Genomic DNA, 24,200 nt, shown 5'->3' with positions numbered 1-24,200 from the left:
TATGTTCTGGCTTTGCTACTTTTCTCTACCTGTAACTTAGCAAACAGGAAGAAATAAGATATTGCCTTTCTTCTACCTTTTGGCAACGTAAACCTTGAAGAGTAGTATACCTGAAAGACTTCTTTAATGTCTCTTTTGGTGGCTTTCTCTTTCAGGATAACATTTTGTCATCTTCCTTTCCAAAGTAAATGGCTATATGTGGGCACTGAAAGAGGAAACATTCACATTGTCAACGTGGAATCATTTACTCTCTCAGGCTATGTCATCATGTGGAATAAAGCCATTGAACTGTGAGTTTAATCAAGTATTGTTTGTTGAGGGGCGGGAACAGAAGTGTCCCAGATGTTATTAACATCAGTTGCAGAAGTGTCATTGTTACCTAGAGTGGCCTCCACATTAGTCTCACTACACCAAATATGTGATTAAAGTACGTAAATAGTCATGTAAATTTTTTTCTCATATGTGAAGTGTTAATGTTAATACATATGTTTCCGCCTGTAATACTATTTTATCATGGTGCCTGGAATAGACATAAAAATAGACTAAATAAACAATACAAAAATAGACATGAAAATTATCTGTGGTGATAAAGAGCTAGAAAAATAACATACGTTGAAATATGATGTGGCTGGTACTTGGGCAGGCATGGACTGCTACGGTTTTGGGGTTAAATCCCAAAGTACAAAGGTATGCATTGTAAGAGGGCTGATGCATGCTGAGTAAAATTACTGGCTGAAAATGTAAATTTAAATAAGTCTATTCCAAGAGAGGTATATGTTATAGCTATTGTCATTTCTCCTCCTTTTTAATAATAAATTCATGTATGCAAATAGTGTGTTGTTGGGAGAAAGCATATACTTGTGTGCTGCTGTTCCTGTGCTGTTGCTTTGTTCCCAGTATGTTACGTCTGTCTTCAGAAAACATATGAAATCCATCGCTTGCCAAAGGCTGTTGAAAGAAATACAGCTCTTCATTAGTCCATCTTCTTCAATAGCAAGAAGTCAACATAATGTCTTAACTCAGTGTTGTGTTAATAATGCCCAGCTTGGGCAATTTATGAAAATGGCAAGACCTGGTTTCTAGCATAAAAATAAACATTTTTTCCAACTGTGTCAATTCTGTAACAACAAACTTTAAGATAGAAAAATTGCCATTAGCTTTACAATATCTCCTGTGTTGCGAATAAGCAGTAAATAAGTCTCTCCTTCTTGTAAACAGACAGAGACTAAGTGCCTAAAAATAGACAAAGTATGTATGGGCTTGAACATGAAAGTAAGACTCCATGCTGAAATGTCAATAACTTGCTTCCATGGAGTCTGTATCTGCAGAGTCTGTATTATGTGCAATCATTTTGAGATGCAGTTTTGGGCAGGGGAAATATTTTAATTAAATGGAAGTGTTTCTTTTTAGGTCATCCAAATCTCACCCGGGACCTATTGTCCACATTAGTGACAATCCAATGGATGAAGGAAAGGTAGGTTATGCTTAAAGACTATACAACACATTATTTTTCAAGGAAGATTTTTTAAAGTATAAATACTACTGCTTTTTAAGGGAGGATTAAGTAGATGAGGACAATATAGAAAGCAAAAAGAAGGCAAATCAAGGTTTTAGGCTCTGAAAATAATAAGAAACAAGGTACAGACATGACTGCAAGACATGTTACTGGAATATTTGAATGCATCTTGTAATCAGAAACGTTTGAAAGTCCAGCTGAAAGTGCTTAATTGCAAAAATTTTTGAAAAAAGCAAAGAACTTCACTTATGGTGGTAAAAATTAAGATGTTACTAAAATAAATCATACCCTGAGTGCAGAAATAGTAGGATGGAAATTAAATAAACTTTTTAATGCTCTTGGGTGTTGCTATTTCACAATTTAAAATGCATATTAGAGTAACATATTTATATAGAATACTGTGTACTTCATCTTCAGTTTTGCTAATCAAAGCAGCATTTTTTATGGGATTTGAGGTCTAACTGACATACTCCCACTTAGCAGACAACATCTAGTGATTATAATAAATTCCTTAAAAGCTAACTGGTCTGTAGTACAACCAGATACTTCAGAAAAGTCAAATCAACTAAAACATGTAAGAGCGAGCTATGTATTAGACTTGTCTTTTCCTTCTTTTAAGATAATATTAGTATAATTATCTTTTTATATTGACAAAAACTTTCACAGTATACATTCTTGATGCTCTTGCAAGACAATAGTTTTTAGATCCTGTGACATAGCCGCCACAAAGAACTTGAGCTATGAACTCAGTGGTCATGAGTTCCTTCAGTATTATTAAAGTAAATCTACAGGCGTTAACCTTTGCTTTGGGATACCTTTTACAAGGGTCATGCAAAACCAACATAGAATGTGTAACTTCATAAGGAAGACTTCATGAATTGAAAAAGAAAGCAAGGAGTGAAAATGTTAGTATGCCTTCTCTAGGTGACAGCAGTTACTGTAGTACCAAATCATATGTTCCCCACTGAAGTCGTGGTTGCAAGACTAAGTCTGTGCATCAGGTAACAGACCTCTTCTACAAGTCTTGGGATGGGATCACATTATTCATCCACTCTATGATGGATCTTCAGGCTCTTTTGCTTGTGTGCCCCATATAGTTATTCAGCAAGTCTTAGTGGTCTACTGCAACTTTTGTTTGGATCCCTTGATCCACACTGAAGAGTAGGCAGGAGGGGTTTCCCCTATTTTTGACAATATGAATAAAGCAAAATATGAAAGAAGGATTTAAAAACAGCAGTCTTACATGTATCTTTTCTAAGTGTGTAGACACATGACAAATGTATGATTATAACTTAGCCAGAGACCTTCATGCCACTTTAAACAGATTTCCATTAATGACTCCACTCTAGATTAATCAGGCATGAGTAATGGAATAGATTGATGAATTAAATTCTGAATTAATATTTTTCAGTGTAATGTCTCAGAAATATCTTAGTTTTTAACTCCCATTTGTGAAGAATATTCAAGGAGAGAGAATATTTTTGCTTACTACTGTTCCACATATTCAGGGGAAATATTTTTGGTTTACTTGCTTTTCATTTGACGTGTTAGTGGTGAATAAAACTGAAGAGAGGGAATTGTACTATTGTCTTAGCAGTGGGTTGAGTGCTTTAATAGCATGCTAGTTACAAGCTTGTATCCTAGACACCTGAGGTTTCAGTCTAACAAGGAGAATTTCATTAGCAGATTTTTTTCATTGGGATGAAGCTCGCTGCAGTAAGTTAAAAACTAATAGGTTTCTCTGTAGAATTAGTTTTGAATCATGTTCCAGAATCCTGGACCCTAGAATATGAAGGCAGTGAAGCTATGGTAACTTCAGAAAAGGCAAATGATCTATCTATTCTGGTGTATGCCACCCCCACCCAATGTTTAATTATTGTCAATTAAAGTTTAAGAATTACTGTTTTTATCAATCAGGCTATCAATCAGTGTTTCAGAATCTGACCTCACACCCTCTTCTTTCTCATAAAAAAAATTACTAAAAAAACTTGTGCAATTGCAAGAACCTCTTTTGTACTCACTTCTAAATTTGTTCAAGCTATTAGCCTTCTAATCACTGATTTTTCTAATGTTTAAAGTTAAAATAGGAAAATTATAAAATATGGCTTATAAGATCATTTAAAATACTAGTATACATGACACTAGTGAGAGAAAATCTAATATTGACTTTCACTAGATCAAATGGGCCTAATATTTTTAAGGTATTTTAGTGCTGTATAGCACTGAAATAGATCAACTACTTTATCTGTAAGCTGGTAGGAGATCCTCTATTCATGCTGGAAATAACTGTGCACTCTGAACATCTTAATATACTGTCTATGCAAAACCTCTAGGTACGGCAATAGACCATATTGATTTAGATCTCTGTCCTTGACTACAATGGCGTGGGTGTGAAGGCAGTGTTTTCTAACTTGTAATATGAATGGTGCTTCTGTTTGCTCGGAGGAAACAGGCTGTTCAACAGTGAGTAAATCCCATCAGCCAACTACTCCATTTTTTTGTATGTCCATGCTGGGAAAAAGAAGTGGGAGTGAAGGCATGCTACTTAATGCTAGGAGCTGCTACTCCTGTAGCAACATTGCTCAAAGGAAAGATCTCACAGTAGGTTCATCAGCCATGAAAGATGAAGCTGCATTGTCACCTTCTATGTAACAAGTGCCAAGACTGTTGCTACTGCCTTGTGTTGGCCTTGTTGTCTTTTCATTAAGAGAAGTGTCACTTAACATAGGAGAGCAAAACACTTAGATACTCAACAATGTGTTAGACCAATTATTACAAGCAATTTGGATCTTCATTCCCTGCAGAAATGGTTTAATCTTCTAGCAAAAAAGATTATTTGGAAAATTATCCTAACTTCTCTGTAGCTTCCTTCTTCTCAGCAACCAACATTCTTGGTGTTCCTTTGGCCAGCTATCTCAATTGTGACTAACATCTGGAGAAAGCTTATATTGCATAGTTTCTTTATAGACAATGAACCATTACCTAGAACTTCAGGAAGGATAATGTGTTCTTCCAGCAAATCTATTCAGAACAAATTCCAGTGAGGAAAATGCACAATGAAAAGTTCTGTTTTCTAACACCCCCCCACCCACCTCCCGCCATTTTAACTCAGGATGGAAGATGGAACACACTTAGAGTTTAATGTCGACCTTTCTGAAACTCAAAGGGATTTCCAAGGACTCTTCAGAATAATGCATGATTTTATTTTCTAATTTTGTATGATTGTCAGTTGTATCAGCTGGAAGTTTAGGAGAATAACACCAAATACAAAATAAACCTCTCTAACATAGAAGCCTTCACTGCTTCTCACTAATTTTTGTCGTCACAACTACTTGCAGTTTCTAAATGTAGGTATTATGCTGCATCTCTTCGGGGCAAGAACTACAGGCATTGCAAATGATATTTTGCTTATCCTTATCAAGACTTAAATATATTTGTTTAATATTGCAGCTTCTGATTGGCTTTGAGTCTGGAACAGTGGTATTATGGGATCTGAAGTCAAAGAAGGCAGATTACAGATACTCACATGATGAGGTAACATTTTTTAATCCGCATTGCGATGAGGATAATTGTTGTTCTAATAGCAATTTTGTTTTCTTTTTTCTGCTCTGTCACCAGTGGATCAATAAATAGGTCTCTTTGAAATTGCAAGTACTTGAAGTTTTCTCTAAACGAGCTACAGAGTTTGAATAATAGAAGCTTCAGACCCAATAAGTGTTCACTGAGCTGAAGTTTGTGAAGCAATGAATGGTGGCATGGACTGGATTTCTTTACTAATTTTAGGATCTGTGGGGAAGCTTTCAGATCTCTTTTTTTTCTGTTACTGAGTAGTGCAACTTTCACCTGTCTTAAACTTGAGCCTTAAGTTGAAACAAGATGGTTTAGCAATTCCTGTAATTTGGAATCTCTCACATACTCTGAAAGGGGGGGGTGGGGGGCAGGAAAGAAACCACTAAATAAATACCTTTCCTTTGTCGGATAAGATCAGTGTTTGAAATAAAACTGGGGGAGGTTTAAAAAAAAAAACACATGGCATTGAATAGCATTTCTCTAAAATCTTGATTCTTGAGAGAATGTAGGCTTTTTGAAAGACTGAGATTAAGAAAAATCAATGTAATACTGAAGTTGATGTATTTTATTTAAAAGAACATAAAATTTTTATTTAAAAAAATAAAATTATTCTCGATTTACATTTAATTGGTTGTAAAATGTCTGTAGCTTAGCTCTGTGCTGAACTTTTCGCAAGACAGGACTTTTTTTTTTCCTGGTGGTTCTGGCTTAGTACTCATGCTTGTTTGTATTTAGTTCTACCAATGAAGAGTTTCTTTGAAGGGGAGTCTCTGAAGTAGCCTAAGCCTTAGATCATCTGATGTGTATTAGAACATCAGAGCTGAATGAGGTTTCTTTGTGTGTTCAGAAATGTCTGTATAAGCCTCAAAGTATGTTATGTGAAGAGCGATCTTCTGCCTTCCAGTTTCATTGCATACATCTAATTAATTCCCACTGTCACTTTGTTTCATAAACTTACTCGTATTTCCATCATCTCTTTCTAGTCTTAATCAAGTTCTTTCATTACCTCTTATTCTTCTGCACTTCGGTAACTTTTTTAACCATTCTATTTTATCTTTGTTTTATAAAAGAAACACAACAACATAGTATATTCAAGATGTGGGCACACTGGATTTATGATGTGGAATAATTATGTTTGGGTTTGTTTTCTTGCTTGATCTTGATACTGTATTAGCCTTTTGATGCTTGTAAGCATTAAGCAGATACTTCCTTGGAACAGCCTACTATAAAACTAGAGTCTCATTCTTCAGTGTTAATTGTCAGCTCAAAGTCCATTGTGTTTATGCATAGCTTCATATTTACATAGTTGGACAACAAAAGATTAAGTCTTTCTGCAGTTCTTCACCAGAATCCTGATTTATACGTTGAATATGTTTTGGTACTGTTAGCACAGTTATCACCTTAATATGCTTGTTCTAATTTTCTGAGTTATCAATAAATGAACTGAACAGCACAGATCCCTGAGGGTCTCTACCAATTACCTTCATCCATAAACTAATGAATTTCACTGCCAGCCTGTCTTTATTCGAGCTTACTTTACTTCCTGATACCTTAACCAATTATTTATCTGTTCAAGGATCTCTAGTCTGTTAGGTTTCAGTTTCCTTTGAAAGATGTTCTTGAAAGGCTTTGAAAACTGTGTAGGCAGCTTAATTGGTCTTTCCATTAGCCACGTGCCTGTTAACGTTTTTGGAGGCTTGTTGGATATGCTTTCCTTTTGCAAAAAGCATGTTGACTTCTCTTACCTAGTATATTATACTCATCAGTATGTCAGTTTAACTCTTTATAGTTTTGTTGCAGTTTCCTAAAACTTACCCTGGGTAGACACTATGCTGCTTATTCTGTTTTTCTTTCTGATTTTGTGGTCTATTTGTTTAAAAATTGACTCCATGCTTGTCATCTTCTTGAACCAGCCTGATTTGAGAGGTTGCAAACAGCAGATGAATAGTTCAGCCATTTAATCTTTTATTTCCTTTAGAATTTAAGTGAATGCATGTAGTTGTTCAGTTTGTTTTTTTGATTGCAAAAGAGGTAACGGAATACCTCAGGTCAGGTGCTTTGGTAAAGAAATGTGTACTATCATTTCAGGAACAGATGGGAAGGGGTGAGAAAAATATTAAGATCTATAGAGTGAACTTGGTGAGTTTCACAGTTCTCATTAGTGAGAATCAACATACATAATGTTGCTTAAAAAATTGCCCTTCAAGTCTTAAACAGTGAAGTATGCTTTTTTCTGAGAGTTCAGATTACACTTTAAGAAAAATATCTCTTTGGAAAAAGAATTACTCTGTGCAGTAACAATTTGTTGGTTTTGATCCACTTAACACAGTATGACAAGGAATTTCTTCTTCAATGGGCAAGTTATTTAGTTCTAATCTTCTAAGGGCGAAGGCAGGGTAATGTCCCTTTTTTGAATTTGGATTTGATACAGTTAGGCAGTTTCAAGTTCTTCTGGATTCTTGCCTGAGTGGCATAGAAATAAAATCATTAGTTTTGTCTAACAGAATTGAGAAATACAAGGAAATTGGACTATGAAAAGCTGCCATTGCAGAGAGTGCTGTAATTGTTTCTGGACTGATGGCCTTGAGAGAAGATCCAGTCAGATACAGAGAAGATGTATAGAAAGCTGCAGAACATGAATGATTACATATATGCTATATATCTGTGTCCTTTTTCCATGTGAGTCAGGTGAGTTGGGGCTTCTCCTGTACCTATCTTTCATTTCAGTGCCTCTGTTTTTATTTAGCCAGAAAAAAAAATGGAGAATCTCCCTCAGTTTGGCAGTGAAAGGAATATTCAGCTCCATAATATTATCCTTCTAATACTATGATTAGTGCTGAATAACTAGTGGCCTATATAAATATACTGTTCTTGCTGTTTTTCAGCTAGCAGCTTCAACTCAGTGAATGTAAATGTTAAGAAATGGAGAACAGGTGTGTTTATTGCATTTTGAAAGAACAAAAATGTTGGCAAATAATAAACTTTGCTAGTTTTTATGATTAGCTTTCTTAACAGGAAAGAGAAAAGCAATCTCGCTTGTGTAATGCTGAAAGAGGTTACTTTGGAAAGGTGGGTAACTTTCTGAATCTTAGACAAGTAACACTAACCATTACTGTGAAAAATGCTGAGTGGCATTGTTGGAATTCTGATAAGGTAACCTGTTCATTCTAGTTGAATAACTTAGCAATTCAAATACTTAGCCAAAAAGTGACATGTCTATATGTGTATGTGTAAGCAAATAATTTCAGTGGCAGGCTGGTACAGTTGTTGTGTAAATTTTAAAGCAGAACAAAGAAACAGACTGAATTGAGCAGGACACAGGGAGGGTACAACAGAAATAATTTGATGTGTGTCCATTCTAAATTTGACTGATGCACCTTGATATTTTATTTCCCGGCCCCCTCCCCCCCCATCTGAGACTGATATTAGTTTTGTTCTTTTAACTTGTAATACTGACTTCAGAGTTGAGAAACGTTCGTCAAGAAGACGAAACACAATCTGGTTATTAACATGTGTAATAGAAGTAACCAAAGTATTTTTACGACGATGTTGTAGCCAGGATGGAACACAGTTCATACCTTTTAGAGTTAAGCTTGCTCCCAAATGGTTTTCTCCATTTAGGAGAATACCTTTTCTCGTTGACTGGGCAGTAAGGCCTCTGCTCCCTTTATAATAAAGGAGCCTAAAAAACTGGTGCCCATATCATTCCTTATTTAGCTTCTTCTCCCCTCTATCCCCAATAACAAAATAACTAGGGTGACGTATGATAATTAAAGTATTGTAATATCTTGCCAAGACCTTTATTGACTAGCTTAGTCAAATCTAAGATTGTGTAGCTGCCCCAAAAGGCAGCGGTACTCTGACCACCCTAGCAATATCTTTCCATAATTAGTTCTGGCTGCACGACAATACAGCAGGTCATGGTATAATTAACTCTTTTCCCATCTTCCTGTACACTCAAGAAAAGTATCAGTTGGAAATTCCCATTGCACATGAAAACATAAGGTTTGCGGAAAAACTTCAGACTTCCTGGCAATGTAGTGGTTTCCTTGCCTGAGAGCGTGCACACAAGAGTCTAGCGGTGGTGGAATAATGCCTTATCTCATGAGATCTCCTCTGCTTCTGGTAAGTGTGGCACAGCAGAGAAAGTTGTCTGCCATCTTTTCCTGCTGCTAAACCTTGTAAGTTTAAATACTTCTGTGCACAGAATCTTTCTAGCTCTTGTTCCTTGTTTATCTGCTGGTTAGGTGGCTTTGCCAGAGGCGTCTTTCATATGCTGGTTGTAAAGGCTGTATTTAATCTGTGAATGTGTTTCACCTTTCACAGAGGGTAATGCATGTGATATTCTGCCCTGTAGCAGGAGCAGGATTTTAAACCTCAAGATTTATGTCCATGGTTCTCCACTTGTTCTTGATGAGAGCTCTTCTGAGTGTGGAGTTGAAAACCTGTAAGAGAGCAACTTAGCTCAATCTTGTCACACTTGAGATCTGGTGCAGAGCTGCTCATCAGACACAGGAAATGCTGCCTGGTCTCCCTTCTTCCTCCCTGACTGCCATTTCAGACCGCTGAAGTGTAGCAGGCTGGGTTGCAGAGGGATCTTGTTTGGTGAATCAGGCCTGTTTATTAGCATCAGGGGAAACATTCTCTGGCTCTAACCCTATTGAAAACAAGTAATTCTTCTGGTACTGGTTAACTCTGTGGTCCCATCAGTCTAATAAAGTCTGTCACCAGTTACTGCAAAAGTGATGGCTGATTCTGTGCCTAATAGAAACTGCAGCGCTCTAATTGCAGTGTGAGCTTTGCTTCAGGGAGTTGCAGGATTGACACCAGCAGAGCTTGGTGCTACAGCACAGCTGCAGTTCTGCATGACATCAAGGCAAGATGTCTTGCAACATCTTGCAAGAACAAAGATGTAGATGTCAGGACCCTGGAGCTGGATCCTTTCCAACAATGCAGTCTTTTTTCCTGTAGCAATGCTGTGAAACACTTTTCTGGTTTTGAGTGATGGTGGCTGTTAATAGGTGACTAGGCTTCATCAGGCAATGCTAGCGGGGTGACCAGGCACATTGATGCCATAAAGACTGTTTGCTAGAAACTTTGCCATTGGATTAGTCTCCTCTCATCACTTTGTGGTTGACGTTGGTCTTAGACTGCACTGCCCCTCAGGTTATGTGGTTTATCACCATCATTTGGTGCAACTCTTTGACTCAAAACTACAGATGTAGTGATGCAAGATCGTTCCTGCATGATCAGAGGTTTATGGAAATATACCTCTGTGCCTTCCTCAGGGAAGAAGCTGAATCCTATTATATCTCTTTGTAGATGCCTGCTTAGTTTCATTCCAAATTACCTGACCATTAGGAGGCTTTCTTGAAGCAAATTCCCGTGTCGTGGTGGGGTAGTCTAGGTCAGTGGAACAGTATCCATGTGTTCTTCCTGTCCGAACATGTGTGCCTGCCTAGCACCCTGCTTTGATAGTTGCAGCACAAGAACACTAGGACCACTCATCCCAAGGACAGGAATGCTTGGGCAACACCCCCACCCCCAAAACGTTTGCAATCATATTTCTGCTTAACCATGGCTGGGGGAGGCAGCTCTAGGTCATTATTAGTATTAGTGCTGATTACTGGCATGGTCTTCCCTCAACAACATTCTAGTTTTAACAGGGAAGTTAGGTAGAATTTGTTCTTGACTTTCTATATTACAGATGAGATCCTGAACTCCAGTAATGTATACTCTTTATTATAACAGTAATATGTTGCATGTTTACAATTAGAATAATGCACAATGTAACATTCTTTTTCAGAGAATTTGGAGGAAATTTTCAGTGACATAATGGAACTGCAGTTGTGAATGAACTCTTCTTTAGAAAGTTTCTTTGAAACCCTTTCCTCAAAACATCCTTTCTGTCTTGGGCAGGCTCAGTGGAAGAATAAGGGCGAATTATTTTTGCATCATTCTTATGCCTTTTATGTTCAAACATTGGGGATTTAAAAAAACTAAGCATTTCTTATGTGGAATACAGTTTATACTGCAAATATTTCCCATACTATATTTTTCAGCTGTGAAAGAAAGTAAATTTCTCACTATTAGTTTTGTTTCTAAAAAAATGAAGTGCAACTTCTGAAAATTAAAACTAGTTTTTTAATAAAGTCCATTCTTCAAGTAGTATTTTCTTTTTTTTGATTTAAAGTAAGCTTTGATAGTGTTAACTCAGCAAATGTATTATAGATTACTATTTTCAGGCTCAATATTTTGGTACATGGCTGAGTGTAAGAGATCATTTTACAGCATTAAAAACCTGTCAAAGTGGCCTGTGGAATGGGGGGGAACAACCCTGATATGTGTCTTACTAGAAACCAAAGCACGTCAATGCAGTCACTAGGCACTTGCACATTTAATTGCATCAAAAATCTTCATTATATATTGCCATGTAGGTTTCAGTAGTTACATTTTTTTTTTTCTTTTGCAGCATTTTTAGCCTTTCTTTCTCAGGCTGTTGACAAGAGAGCTACCGTAGGTACTCCCAAGTTACTGCACCAAAGACTGTTACGCTTGGAAAGGAAGCAAGGAGGTGCATATTATTAAAAAAAAAAGTTAGACTTTTTTCTTAGTTGTAGCAACTGTATTTGCAGGAGTCTAAACTTGGTGTTAGGAAAATGGGTTAAGTGTCCGTTAGAAACGGGAAACTGATCAAATTAATAGGTTTTGCATTCATGTCAGTGTCAGTAAACTTCTGCATGTATTCTGTCTTGCAGGAAGATAGGCTATAAAGAACAGTCTCAAACTGCTCTGAAATGGTATGCATATAATTAGCTGTAGAGTTAAAATAAGTCTGTAGGAATTGAAAAGGGATTTTTTTAATATGTATTTTATAAATTGAAACAGTTAAATCCACTTGGTGGAAAAATACAATCAAAACTTGAGTCTTTATTGATGAACTTGTCTCTTAAATTATAAGGTTGTATTTAGAATGATTAATTTTTGTACCTTGTTAAAGAACCAAGAAATCATAGTGAACTGTAGGGGTATCAGCAGGCTATTGCAACAGTACAACTGAATTTAACAAATGTTTTTACGTATGTATTAATCTTCAAAAGCTAATTTCAGATGTTTCTCTAGGAGACTTGCATATAAATGCTTTCAGTTCTGTTTCTCAGACTCTTTCAGTTCCTGATTTGTGATTGCATTTCAGTCGTCCAGTCTTCCTCAGGTAACTCTTGCAGTCATTGCAAGAATGGCTCCTTCTGCAAATCAGATATGTTCCCCTTCTTTTCAGGCAGTATAGCAATCATTTTTTCACACAGGATAATCCTTCTGGGACAGCTGCTGAAAGTGAGGCTTCCTTTGTGCACAGCCTCTCTCTACATAATACTCCAGGATACTTAATTTCTACATTTCTGGTTAAGTTTTGGCATATGTAGAACAGTGCAGTCGGTCATGCTGGGCTTGTTATTCAAAAAGGATTAGATTTTCTGCTCCCTCCTGCTCCCAGCCCGCAACACAACTGTCTCGAAGTTTTGAAACAAACTTCTATATAGTCCTGAACAGCTACTTTAACTTCAAATTAAAGTGAAGGGAGTACTAGGAATAGTTCTAATAAGAAACCTTTAGTTATAATTAAGTAAATTTAAAGATGTATTTAGATAAAGTTGGGGTTTTTTATAGAGCATTCTCTGTGTAAATTCCTATAAAGATTCCCTGTAGTTAGTGCATGTTTGTAAATAGAAGGATTCAGAATGTTAGTGAGGTCAGGACTCGGGTTACCTGTGCAGGAAACTCATTTTAGGGATACAGAAGCTTTGTGCCTTAAATATAGTAACAGTCCTCTGTGTTACTAATGCTTGATTTTGTCATAAGGGACCACTGTCAGTTTGGGATCCACATGACCAGTGATATATTCCAGAAAAATACTTGACTCAGTTGAATTAGCACCAGCTGATTTAAGTATACTGCTGCATTATGGTACCAAAAGGGTACCGGGTGAAGTTTTAAATCAAGGTGAGAATTATGATTAAAACTTTTGAGAGTTTTATCCTGGATCAGTAAGATTTGTGTCAAATATTGGGGAAAAGAATATATTACTTCTAGGGGCTTTTTAGTGTTTAGGAAGCTACGTATAGATTTGCAGCCTCAGTAGATACTCCTGATTTTACTAACTTGGACATTATGCTTTCCTTCAAATTCTAGCACTAATATTAACCACGGAAAAAATGTCAAAATTTTTGCACTTGAGTACTGGGATGACCTTTCAGCTATTGGTTTTGGTTTGTTGATTGAGGCTATTGATCAACCAACTAGTGCCACCTAAAGTTATTGTACTTTTTTCATTGTAACTGACTTGACGCTGTAGCTACACTAGCCTGTGGGAAACGTAGAGATTATGCTACAGCTACTTACGGGTCTGGTTTTATTTTTTCAGGCTTACAAAAAGTTGTGAAGTGTGTAGTAGCAAAGGATAGTGCTCTGTACCAAAGTTTATCATACTCAGCCCACAGAATTGTTGGTTGGATTATTTTAAAAAGACATATGTTCTTTTGTTATGCTTTAAATAATGTTTAGGTGCATTGCTAAATGTAACCAGATGCTCTATAAAACTAGACAATAGATAGCCATAAAGCCAAAAGTCTCATTTTCTTTGTGTTCTTTCCATCCCATCAGGTTACTTGCAGAAATTGTGATAGCAGCCATCCTTTTCTTTTGTGCTCAGTTTATCAGATCTTTTTGTGTTCATAAGCATTAATGCTGTTTCAACAGTGCTGTGTTGTTGCGTTTCCTTCTTCACATTCCCTTTCAAGAAAAGAAAAAATTGTTCATTTCTCAGCTTTATCCTTCCCTCTATAAATCTTGCTTTCTTACTGGTTCTTAAGACCTATTTCTACATAAATGTGTATCAAAAGCTGTTCCATTGACACTATGGGCTGCCTGCTGTTGTCAGGGTTAGAATCCACAAGGGACAGTACATAAAACATACTTATTTACATTGTATTGCTAATCATAGTATAGATAAATTATTTTCTTAGTGAAAAGAGCTTTTTGAAATGCAACCTTTGCTTTACCAAGTCTACACTTTCAAACTTGCTGGTCCCTGACTTTGGTACTATGCTGGTAAATAAAAACAAATCTTTCATATTTACGCAAAATTTACTTTATAATACCTGCTTTTATTTGCTAAATAAAAACTTATCTTACAGACGGGGTGAGCAGGACTATTCCACTTTGATGGTGGGAGACTTCATGTGACATGTCTGGCTTTCTGAGCTACATATGTGTAGATGTGATGGTGGTACACTAAATCTGTATTCTAACAAAATCTACAGTGATTCCACACTACGTAGGGAAAAAGATCAAATTTCACTATGAAAATCTGAACTCTGTTGATCTATAATTTACAGATTCAGATCCTTTTCAGCTTTAATTTGAAAAGTTATTACTGAAGACTCTATACTCATGTAGTAATTTTCCTCTGCCTGTTGTTTGATCTCAGGATTCTCCCAGTCATGTCGCTGGAAACTGTCTTGTTTTTCTGTATAATTTTATGAAAAGTAAAGATCCGATCTGTGTGTAATCAGTTTAGGCAAAGCTGGCTTAGATCAGTCTTGTGTGATTTGCTCTTTGCCTAGTAATTTACTGCCTAAGCTTTAACTACTGGTTAGGGTTCCTTACTACTTGTACTCCCAGGTTTCCTTACAGAGGAAGTCCTTGGGTACCTGAGGAGCTAGAGTGAGTCTAAGCCTTGCTTACAGACAGAACCCCTGGTGAGGGTATCCACTCAAAAGATGGTATCGTACAGCCCATCAACATTCACGTATTCAGGTCCTTCTTTCAGTTTACATAGAGTAATGTCTTTACCATAAGTATTAAGCAAATCTACCTTCTCAAAAATATCAAAGTTCCATACTTCTGGCAGGTAATTCTTCTTTCTTCACCTTTTGGGTAGTAGAGAAATACTTCACGTTTTCATTGTTTATTGATGTTTTCATGCTATAATTAAGATTCCTTTGAACATCACCTAAAGGTTTCATAATGTTTCCATGTACTAATAGGGACGCTGGAAACAGAAATGAAACTGATTTCTCCTTACTAGTTGATATCTTTGCCTTATTTGTACTCTTTGCTTCATTTTTTTTATTTTTGGTTCACCTTAAGACAGCAACTAGATTTCATTTAGTCAGTTTCTCCCTGCAGCAAGAATTCACGTGGCATGGCTTAATCATTCCATTCCTAATTTCATTAATATAAAGGTGTTTCTGTATTCATGGAGAGATTTACTAGTAGATTCCTACACTTCCCTGTACCTCAAAACTGCCATTGCATTATTGGAATGCTTATGCAAGCTAATATTTTGTTTTGTCATAACTATTTCCAAAAAAACCCTACCATTCCTCCAATTCTCATTTTACTTACGGTCTCAGCCCATGCTTGCCTATTGTGCAGATTCACATAGACATCTCAAAATGCCATTTAAAACTTTGACTTTTTCCTCCCTTAAACATGTGACTACAATGAAGACGATGTTTTTGATGGACACAGTGTGTCTGAAAGAAGTCCTTGTGAATGGAAAACTTACCATGAGTAAATTAGGACATATTATGAGCAGTATGATTTTAATTGGTACTTTCTCTAATTTCCTTTTGCTGTCTAATGTCATTGAGGAAGGAGTGAGGATAAAATGATATCAAGATATTTGACCCATACTGGTTTTTTTTTCTTCTTTTCCATAGGCTATCCACTCTGTGGCTTGGCATCATGAAGGAAAACAATTTATTTGTAGTCACTCAGATGGTACCTTGACCATATGGAATGTAAAATCTCCTACCAAACCATTCCAGACAATCACTCCACACGGTAAGGTGAAAATGGATAACCACTGAGTTTGACAGCTCTTAAAACACAGAACTTATTTTTAATAAAGTGTGTTTTGCAAAACCAAGCATTAAAGATGCACTTGCAGTGCAAGTAAAAAACTTCTGTCATATCAAATTCTGATAGATTCATTAAAAAAACCTCTCAGTCTTTATGAAATAAGAATCCAAGTAAGTGCAGTTTTGCCTAAATCTCTGAAACTTAGGCTGGCCTTTCACATAATGGCCTTGATCTCAAAATTAACTAATGCATATTTTGCAGGGTTTGCTTTTTGCTTGACTTTATAATCCCATATGTTGTTTAAAATACATATAAGCAAGCATCTGTTTCATGTATAAATGTGTAGATTACCATATACATTCTTGGAAAGGTCTGTAACAGAGTAATACTAGCATCTGGTAAGATGTTCCCACTTCTGAGAAGTCTTGCCTTAATCCAGGAAATTAACATTACATGTTGTTCCTCTGTGAAATATGCTGCTGCTCTTCAAAAAAGTTCTATACAAATGCCAGAGTTACATGGTGTGCCTGTGTCTAAGTCGTGGTTTAGCAACTTATTTACCTCAGATTCTTAAGTGTGAACGTAACAGTGAGGATAATCTGTGAGGTTACAGTCACAGTACAAGATGCTATAGTTAAGCATCCTGGTTTACCTGTCTGATCCTCCAGAAAGTCCATGTTTACTGTACTGGCTGTGGACTAGAGTGGAAAAAGGAAGCTGTGGATTTCAATATGAACCTGTAGCAGGCAAAAAATAAAAAAAACTGATTGCTACTGTAGTAGTAAAACTAATTAGCTAAGGCTAACACATTTTGGCCTCTATTAATATTCATTTTGATTTGGGCTGCAAATTAAATTCTCTGAAGAACTTTAGTTGTATCAGACTTTATCATTGTTCAGATAGAAATCTGCATATTTGCACCGTACTCTTAATTTCTACTGACTCCATGGGAAGTAGTATCTGTGGAAGCTTTAGTTGCTGATAGTGCAACAGGCCTTTGTGTTCAAATTCAAGTCTTAGCCCTTAAGGTTAACAGTTGGAATAAACCTTATTTTACTTGTAAGCTGACCGATTAATTGCAAAATTGTAGACACAAGAAATTTTATATCTCTCAGTGCTACTTAAAACAACTTTTTAGGGGAGAATTATATTTTTGAAAGCAAATACTCTGTAACACTTCAAAACAAACAAAGAAATTGCACCCAAACAACAAAACCATGAACAAACAACCCCACAAACCCACCACAAACCATATTTCCCCCCCCCCCCCCCCCCCAAAAAAAAAAATCACCCTAAACCTAAATATTTGAGGTTGGTGTATTGAGAGTTTTAAGAAATCTTAAATTACATTATTCCAAGGCATACTCTATAAATGTCAGAGGTTTTGAATACGTGTTTGTATGAATGTTCTACATTGCAAGTTGCATAGTGAATTTCATAAATTTTCATCATGTTATAGAACTAAGATTAATATAAGAAAATAATTCACTTTAGGAAAGCAGCTGAAGGATGGAAAGAAGCCAGAACCCTGCAAACCTATCCTTAAGGTGGAATATAAAACAACTAGAGGAGGGTAAGACTTGTTTTGTATGGAAAATTAACATATGTAAAATAAATGCAGCTCTATGGGAATGTACTTAGCTTCCCAGTTGTTGGGGTACATATCATGATGGCACTGAGCTATAGTAAACCAGCTGAAATAGTTCTGGTAAACCAGATATTGCTGAACGAACTACAAAGATATGTGAACAAATTACTTAATTTAGGTAAAGATACTTCTAATGCATTATTTATGTGCTTCTTCCATGCAACTAAACTTGTGTCTTTTAGCTCAATACTTTGAGAATATTAAAGAAAAAAGGCTGATAAAGCACAGAAGACACTGAAGCACAGACCTGAAAAACTGACTTCTGGCAAATAGTAGCCTGATGCAAATATTGTAAATTCTGAATACGTGTCCCTCCCCAGAAGATGTTACTGACAGAAGCTTTTCTGGTAGAGTGCAGAAATTTATGCAGTCAATTGTGCCTAATTATGCACATTGAGAATATAACAAAGCAGTAATTGCAACAAGATGCTCAGATAGAATTACAGTATCTTGAGTAGCATGTTTAGTTACCAAGACTGCAATTAGGATTGAAGGATTTCATGAACTGCATGGAGTTTCTTTTATTTATGGTTCTAAAGTGCTTGAAAGTGTTTGAGTAAAAGTGCAATATAAAGGTAAAATATTAATGGAAACCTGTTCAGCTAGTTGCAAATGTTTTGTTGTCTTTTTTATTTTATTTTATTTGACTTGGGGGGGGTGGGGGTGTTATGTGTTGTTTTTCACTTGCTTTCCAGGCATTCAATTCTATAGAAGATTGCTACTTAATTTGTGTAATATAGGTTTCTACTGTATATTGGTATGCCCATACTTATAATAGTAGTGGCTTTGTGTATTTTTATATTTTGCTAAAAGTCAGGTAAATAGAAATTTATGACTGTAGCTAATTCCCAGATGTATGGACATCTACGATCAGTTGGAAAGCCATAGTTTACTTGCAGCAGTCTACATCTGTCTGCATATTCCTTGTTCAGCTGAAATGGCAAAAGCTGATCTAAAGAAAGATACAGATAACCAACAGTAGTCTCAGCTTCAGCAAGTTACAATTTCTGCAATCAAAAGCCTTCTGCTACGTATAGCCATTCTGAAGGAAAAGATTAGTTTGAAGCTTTTTCTATGCAAATATAATATTACAGTGTGAAAGCTAGTTGACTTCTCACACAGCTTAGAGGAGCTTATGCCAGTATAATTTCTAAGAATAAATAGCTCTTTGGGGAGACTACTTTTTTCTAGCGTGGGCTTTTTTCTGTTACACCTATTTTTCCAGTGGTCATACAAACAATGTTTTGATGCATTTCAACTTAATTTTTTCTTTTTTTCTTCATCTTCAGTGTACTTCTAAATCTAAACTGTTGTTATAATCTTCCAGAACTTTAATTAAAAAAAAATCAAACCACAACACAAACCAAAACACACAAAAACCCAATTTACACTGTGAGCTCTGTATAATGGAAACTACAGCGCAAAAGCCTCCCCATAAAACATAATCAAAAAGGTTGTCTTTGTAGCTAATGCAGCTGTCATTGACTAACTGTAGAGCAGTACCCCTTAGCAAGATGGATGTATATAATCAGGACCCAGAGGTTACAATAATAATGTCTCCAGATAAGTAAAGTTCTTGATCTCTTAATTTAGTTTGAGTAGTACTATTTTGTTGTGCGAGCTTGTTGGTTCAAAAGCACACTTCCCAAAACGAATTTGTAATTCATCTTCATAACTACAAGATTTCTGGTCTTAAGCAAAATTAACTCTGAAGTCTTTTCCTCATTTATTACTAGGGATTAACTTCTTAACAAATTCACCCATGGTTTGAATATTAAGCCAACTGGTACCAATGGCCTGACTTATGTATACACTGTTCTTTTTCATATCCAGATCGCCAGAAACTGACTGATATTTGTCAGTTTACTTATGAAATAGAGCAGAAACATTCTCCAGGATTGTGAGCCTTTCAGCTCTCCATTGTATTTTGTTTTCATACACTGCAAGACCTAATCCTGTGTTTTCTGAAACTTTTTTTCATTAAACATTGCCCCCCTTTGTAGTGAATTTGTTATAGTGTTTCCCAATGATCTGTACAGATTTTAACTGAGGAAATTAATGGAAATTAATTAGAAAATGCACAGCTTGTGTTCATGGTAAATCCGTGGTTTCATGAAAATATGAAAAGTTCATACGCAAACCTGTATTAGTCTTTCTGGCAGACTAAAGTCAACTTAATCTTTAACTCATCTGTGAAAAACCGCTGTGACCAATTAGTGTAATCTATTCTTAACTCTTCCATTCTTCACTTCATAAGGCTACAGACTCTGGCAAGCTTGCCCGAAACAACCTGATTACCTTGAGAAATGAAACCAGGAGAAAGCAGCATGCAGTTCTCACTGTGGTGTTTGAAACTTAGGAACTGAAATTTGTCACTTTGTTATTGTCAACTGATCTTTGTGAACCCGCAAGTCTAATTACTGTATATTTTCTTGGCAGCATCATTGTTTAAAAAACTAATGATTTTGTGAAGACAAAAAAATAACTGCAATAAATCACGCTAGCAGAATGAGATACTGCAAGTACATCACACCAGTATTTTGCTCTTTGTTGACACCCTGAAAAATAATCAGGTTAAACTGAAGTTTGTCTTTTTCCTGAAATTATTTCATCAACCTGACCATAACAGATTGTGTGAAGTTCCAATATAAAAAATGGAGATTAAATGAAAACTTGGCGAAACCTTAGTCCTTTTCTAGAAATACTCTTTCAACTAGTGTTGGAGGCAGGATATTGAACTCTCTGGACCCATGCTCTAATTTATGGCCATTCCGTTGAGGTGTTCCTCAGCCAGCAGAACACTGATCCTATCGACTCTTCAGTCACAGGGCTTTCTGAAGTATCACAATCTGTGAAATAATTGTAGAAACAAGCTTATCTCAGTCTGCCTCGGCTTCAATGCCATAAACACAGAGCACATTTCAGTGAAGCCTTAAATTGATGTAGGGCAGCATGTGCGTAAAGTAAACCCTTCATGCACAGTTTTCAAAAATAAAGATGTACCTGATTAGTCACTAGTCTTTCAAAAGCTAACCGGTGAAATCCATTTAGACATTATTGGAAAGATGGTGTTATAGGAAAAAATGGGGGGAGGGGGAAGTCTCTTCAGCCTCATTTTCATGATATGTCAGGATGGCTTTTTTCCCTACAAACTTTCTCCAGATACGGACATATGAGCTGCTTCCAAGGTAGTCACAAACAAAGGGTAGGATTCCTACCTAAAGTGAGTATAAAAGTAAATCCAGAGGAATTTCACGCTCTTAAGTGTCTGTTTTCCCTCCAGAAATATAACCGGGAATTTGAGGCAATAGTCCATAATGGGTGAAATTTCTTGAGCTGTACACTTAAAAACAATCATTCTGCTCTTTAAAAGGTGTTATGCCCTGTTTTAAACATGACTGGTATTAAAATAAGTGGTGACTTTTGGTAGTTGGGAAAGAAGAAAATACCTAGTAAATTAATATAGTTACTTCATCTTATTCTTCAATCATTTGGTCTTGCAATAAACAAACAACTGTATAATGTGCATATTGGAGAAAATATGGATGTATTTAAAAATATGTCTCAAAGAATTTTAAAAAATTTTTGAAGGGAAGCCTCTAGTATCTTTTCTCAAGATTAGAAGATATTTTTGCTTTGCTGTACTCTGCCATTTAATTATGCAGTAGGAGTACTCTCTGACGTGGTAGTTCCTTGAATTTTGTGCATGGTGGTAGGGGGGGAAATGGATAAAATGTCCACAGTAAATGTGTGGTGAGAGAATTATGGGCATGTATTTATGTCCTTGCTACTTAAAAGGTCTTGGGTCTTTGAAGTTTACCAAGCAGCTGGTTGCTTCTCCAAGTCAGTCATATTATGACTGCAAAATTACTTTACACTGTTTGCAAAATTGTTCATCCTTTAAAACTCAGGGTGATTCTGTACAGGAAGTAAATGGGACTAGTTCTTCCTGACCCCGCTGGAATATTTTATAAAATGGATAAATGGGGCTGTTGGCAAATCTGAATCTGCAGTTCAGTAGAAAAGAAACAATTCTAAATTTTACCAAAAAAAACCCCAAACCCTCATCTTGCAAACAGTTGCAAAGGGTGGTTAAATAGCTATATAGAACGAAAGGTTGGGAAGAAATGTCTGACGTGCGCTGTAGTCTAACTCCTGTTTTTTAAGTTTTGAAGTACATACCCAAGTTACACATTGCATGGAGAGCTGGTTTACATCATTCTTGCATCTCTCTGCTTAATGATATCTCGTTGAACTTCATAATAAGGTTACGAAAACTGCCCAGTCTCCTTTTGTGTACTATCTTGGCTTGATCCTAAATGCTGCTTCTTTATTTCAGGGAGCCTTTCATCATCCTCTCAGGAGGCTTGTCATATGACACTGTAGGAAGAAGACCCTGTTTAACAGTTATGCATGGGAAAAGTACTGCTGTGCTAGAAATGGATTATTCTATTGTTGATTTTCTAACCCTCTGCGAAACACCATATCCTAATGGTAGGCTCTGTAACGATCTTTCTCAGCATTTCAACTACTTCTCTCTGGACTCTTATCCCCTCAGAATAGTCTTTACTATTGCCTTTGTGGTTTATCTCTGGGGATCACACTGCAGCAGCAACATCTGTTATCCCTATTGTTGGGTCTGCTTCCCAAAGCATCATAATAGAATAGTTTATTATAAAACCTATTTTGTTTCTAGAAGAATGCTGATTACTGGTTGCATGGTTCTTCCTTTTTTTAATCTGAAAAGCATGTGCAGACAATAAGCGGCATTACACATCTGCTGCAGTAACTACAGCTTAAAATTGTTCATCAATATTTACTTGAGCATGTAAGACCTTTCCAGTCAATGCAAAATCTCAATTAGCATTTGTATAGTACTCTTAACTTTTAATTACTTTCTTCATTCCAATACTCACATGAAGTTCATCACTAACCTGTAACATCTCTTCTGCAGAAGGGGACTTTTTTATCATAGTTTAAGTAGTTGTCCCAGACTAATAGTGTAATATTTCTGATGAGTCCAATGTTTTTTAGCTGTCAACTTCCATCAGAGTATATAAAAATGCTTAGCTCAGAGTTTGAAGTCTGCCTGAAAGAGGGCAAAATAAATTCTGGAAACTCTTCCAGTTTTCTTATTTTAGTGTCAGTTTGGCTGACTTTCAGTCTATTTTGTAAGCAACTAAAATTTAAACCCCACTGAATATGAGGAAAAGCAGTTTGAGGGTGGGAGGATGTTATTGTTCAGTAACTCTTTCTCAAAAATGCTGCTTCTACAAATTTGTCTGCATGTTCCTTTTCCTGTTGAGCTGTTTAAATGGTTCTGGCACATTGAGAATATCGAATTAAAGGAGGAGTGTGGCTTTTCCAAACTTACCTTGGAGTATTCAGCGGAGTGTATAAAATATCCTCAGAAACTGTATAGCCCTCTAAGTGGCTTTTCTACTCTCGACTGATGGAGTGCAAGGATTGATCACATTCTTGAGGCTGTGTGTGCAAGACCTACATTTAGGAATAAGTAACTTTTTCTTTCTTGCTTTCAGACTTTCAGGAACCGTATGCTGTAGTTGTTCTCCTAGAAAAGGACTTAGTACTGATTGACCTTGCACAAAATGGGTAAGAATCTTGTGGAGTCTTTCTAATCGTTGGCTGCAGCAGTCACCCTATTGTTCTCTCCTATAGCTTTTTAATCTACTGTAGTACCTCCCTGACCAGAAAATAATATTTTGAGTATTAAATAAGGTGCCTTATATTTCTTATATAAAGACTGAGTCTTTACTGAACAACTTTTCTCAAGTTAGTATGCAGAAGATGAGTAGAATATTATGCAACTTTCTCCAGGCTTGATTGACTAGCAGAAATTACTCATAGCTCACTGCTGCTTTGTAATCATCGCACTTTATTTTGAAGTTGTTTCATTAGTGCTATGAGTGTGTCACCACATAAATATTTGCTGATTTGATTGCCAAATAAATTGCTACCTGTATTGCTCAGAGTAACTCACTACTGATGCAATAAATACCATATACATAAAATTAGAATGGTAACACCTACTCCCTGGTTTATTACTGTGGTAAGAAGTTGCTTAAAAGTAGTGTCCTACTACAGTTTTCACAACTAATACTTGCCTAACATGTTTTTAGTCTCTTGTTACTTTGTCCATGGAACAGTCGGTACACTCTATTAGGTGGTGATTAAAAATTCTGGATCCTGCAAACTGTGTCAAGCGTTTTGAAATCAGTATGGGCAGTAACAACTAACTATTATGGGTATTAAGTAGCAGAGGAACCTGACAGATAAATTCTTTGTAGTGTTCCTGATTAAGTCATCAATGAAGGAGAAAGAAATCCTTGTTAAGAATGTCTTTCTAGGGCAAAACAAAAACTTATAAATATGTATCCTCACAGTCAATGGTGATACCTTAGATAATGAAGACTGTCAAAGTTGGAAGGAGGTCAAGTTTAAAACTAATATCTCTGCAGCTACTGAGCAATTTCTAGATCTTCCCCAATGTTACATGGCCATATGCTGTGTCCAAAACTGGTTTCTGATATACCAATAGCATTAAGCTTCCAAAAGTCATATGTTGAAAGATTAATAAAA

General features: G+C 36.3%; 1 protein-coding gene across 9 annotated transcripts in view; it reads left to right on the top strand.

Annotated features, from left to right (window-relative positions):
* The window catches only part of STXBP5 (syntaxin binding protein 5), a 106,009-nt gene that overhangs the window by 39,177 nt on the left and 42,632 nt on the right, over positions 1–24,200 (top strand). For all 9 annotated transcript variants that reach the window (XM_075087997.1, XM_075087996.1, XM_075087994.1 and 6 more), the window contains exons 5-11: positions 156–290; positions 1,411–1,474; positions 4,967–5,050; positions 15,811–15,934; positions 17,447–17,525; positions 21,940–22,094; positions 23,141–23,213. In XM_075087997.1, the coding sequence (XP_074944098.1) occupies positions 156–290; positions 1,411–1,474; positions 4,967–5,050; positions 15,811–15,934; positions 17,447–17,525; positions 21,940–22,094; positions 23,141–23,213 (714 nt within the window). The remainder of the gene's footprint in view (positions 1–155; positions 291–1,410; positions 1,475–4,966; positions 5,051–15,810; positions 15,935–17,446; positions 17,526–21,939; positions 22,095–23,140; positions 23,214–24,200) is intronic.

The sequence above is a fragment of the Phalacrocorax aristotelis genome, chromosome 3 (assembly GCF_949628215.1).
Source record: "Phalacrocorax aristotelis chromosome 3, bGulAri2.1, whole genome shotgun sequence".
Taxonomy (NCBI): Eukaryota; Metazoa; Chordata; class Aves; order Suliformes; family Phalacrocoracidae; genus Phalacrocorax; species Phalacrocorax aristotelis.
Note: the sequence above shows the minus strand (reverse complement) of the source record. Positions and strands in the feature narration are given on the sequence as shown.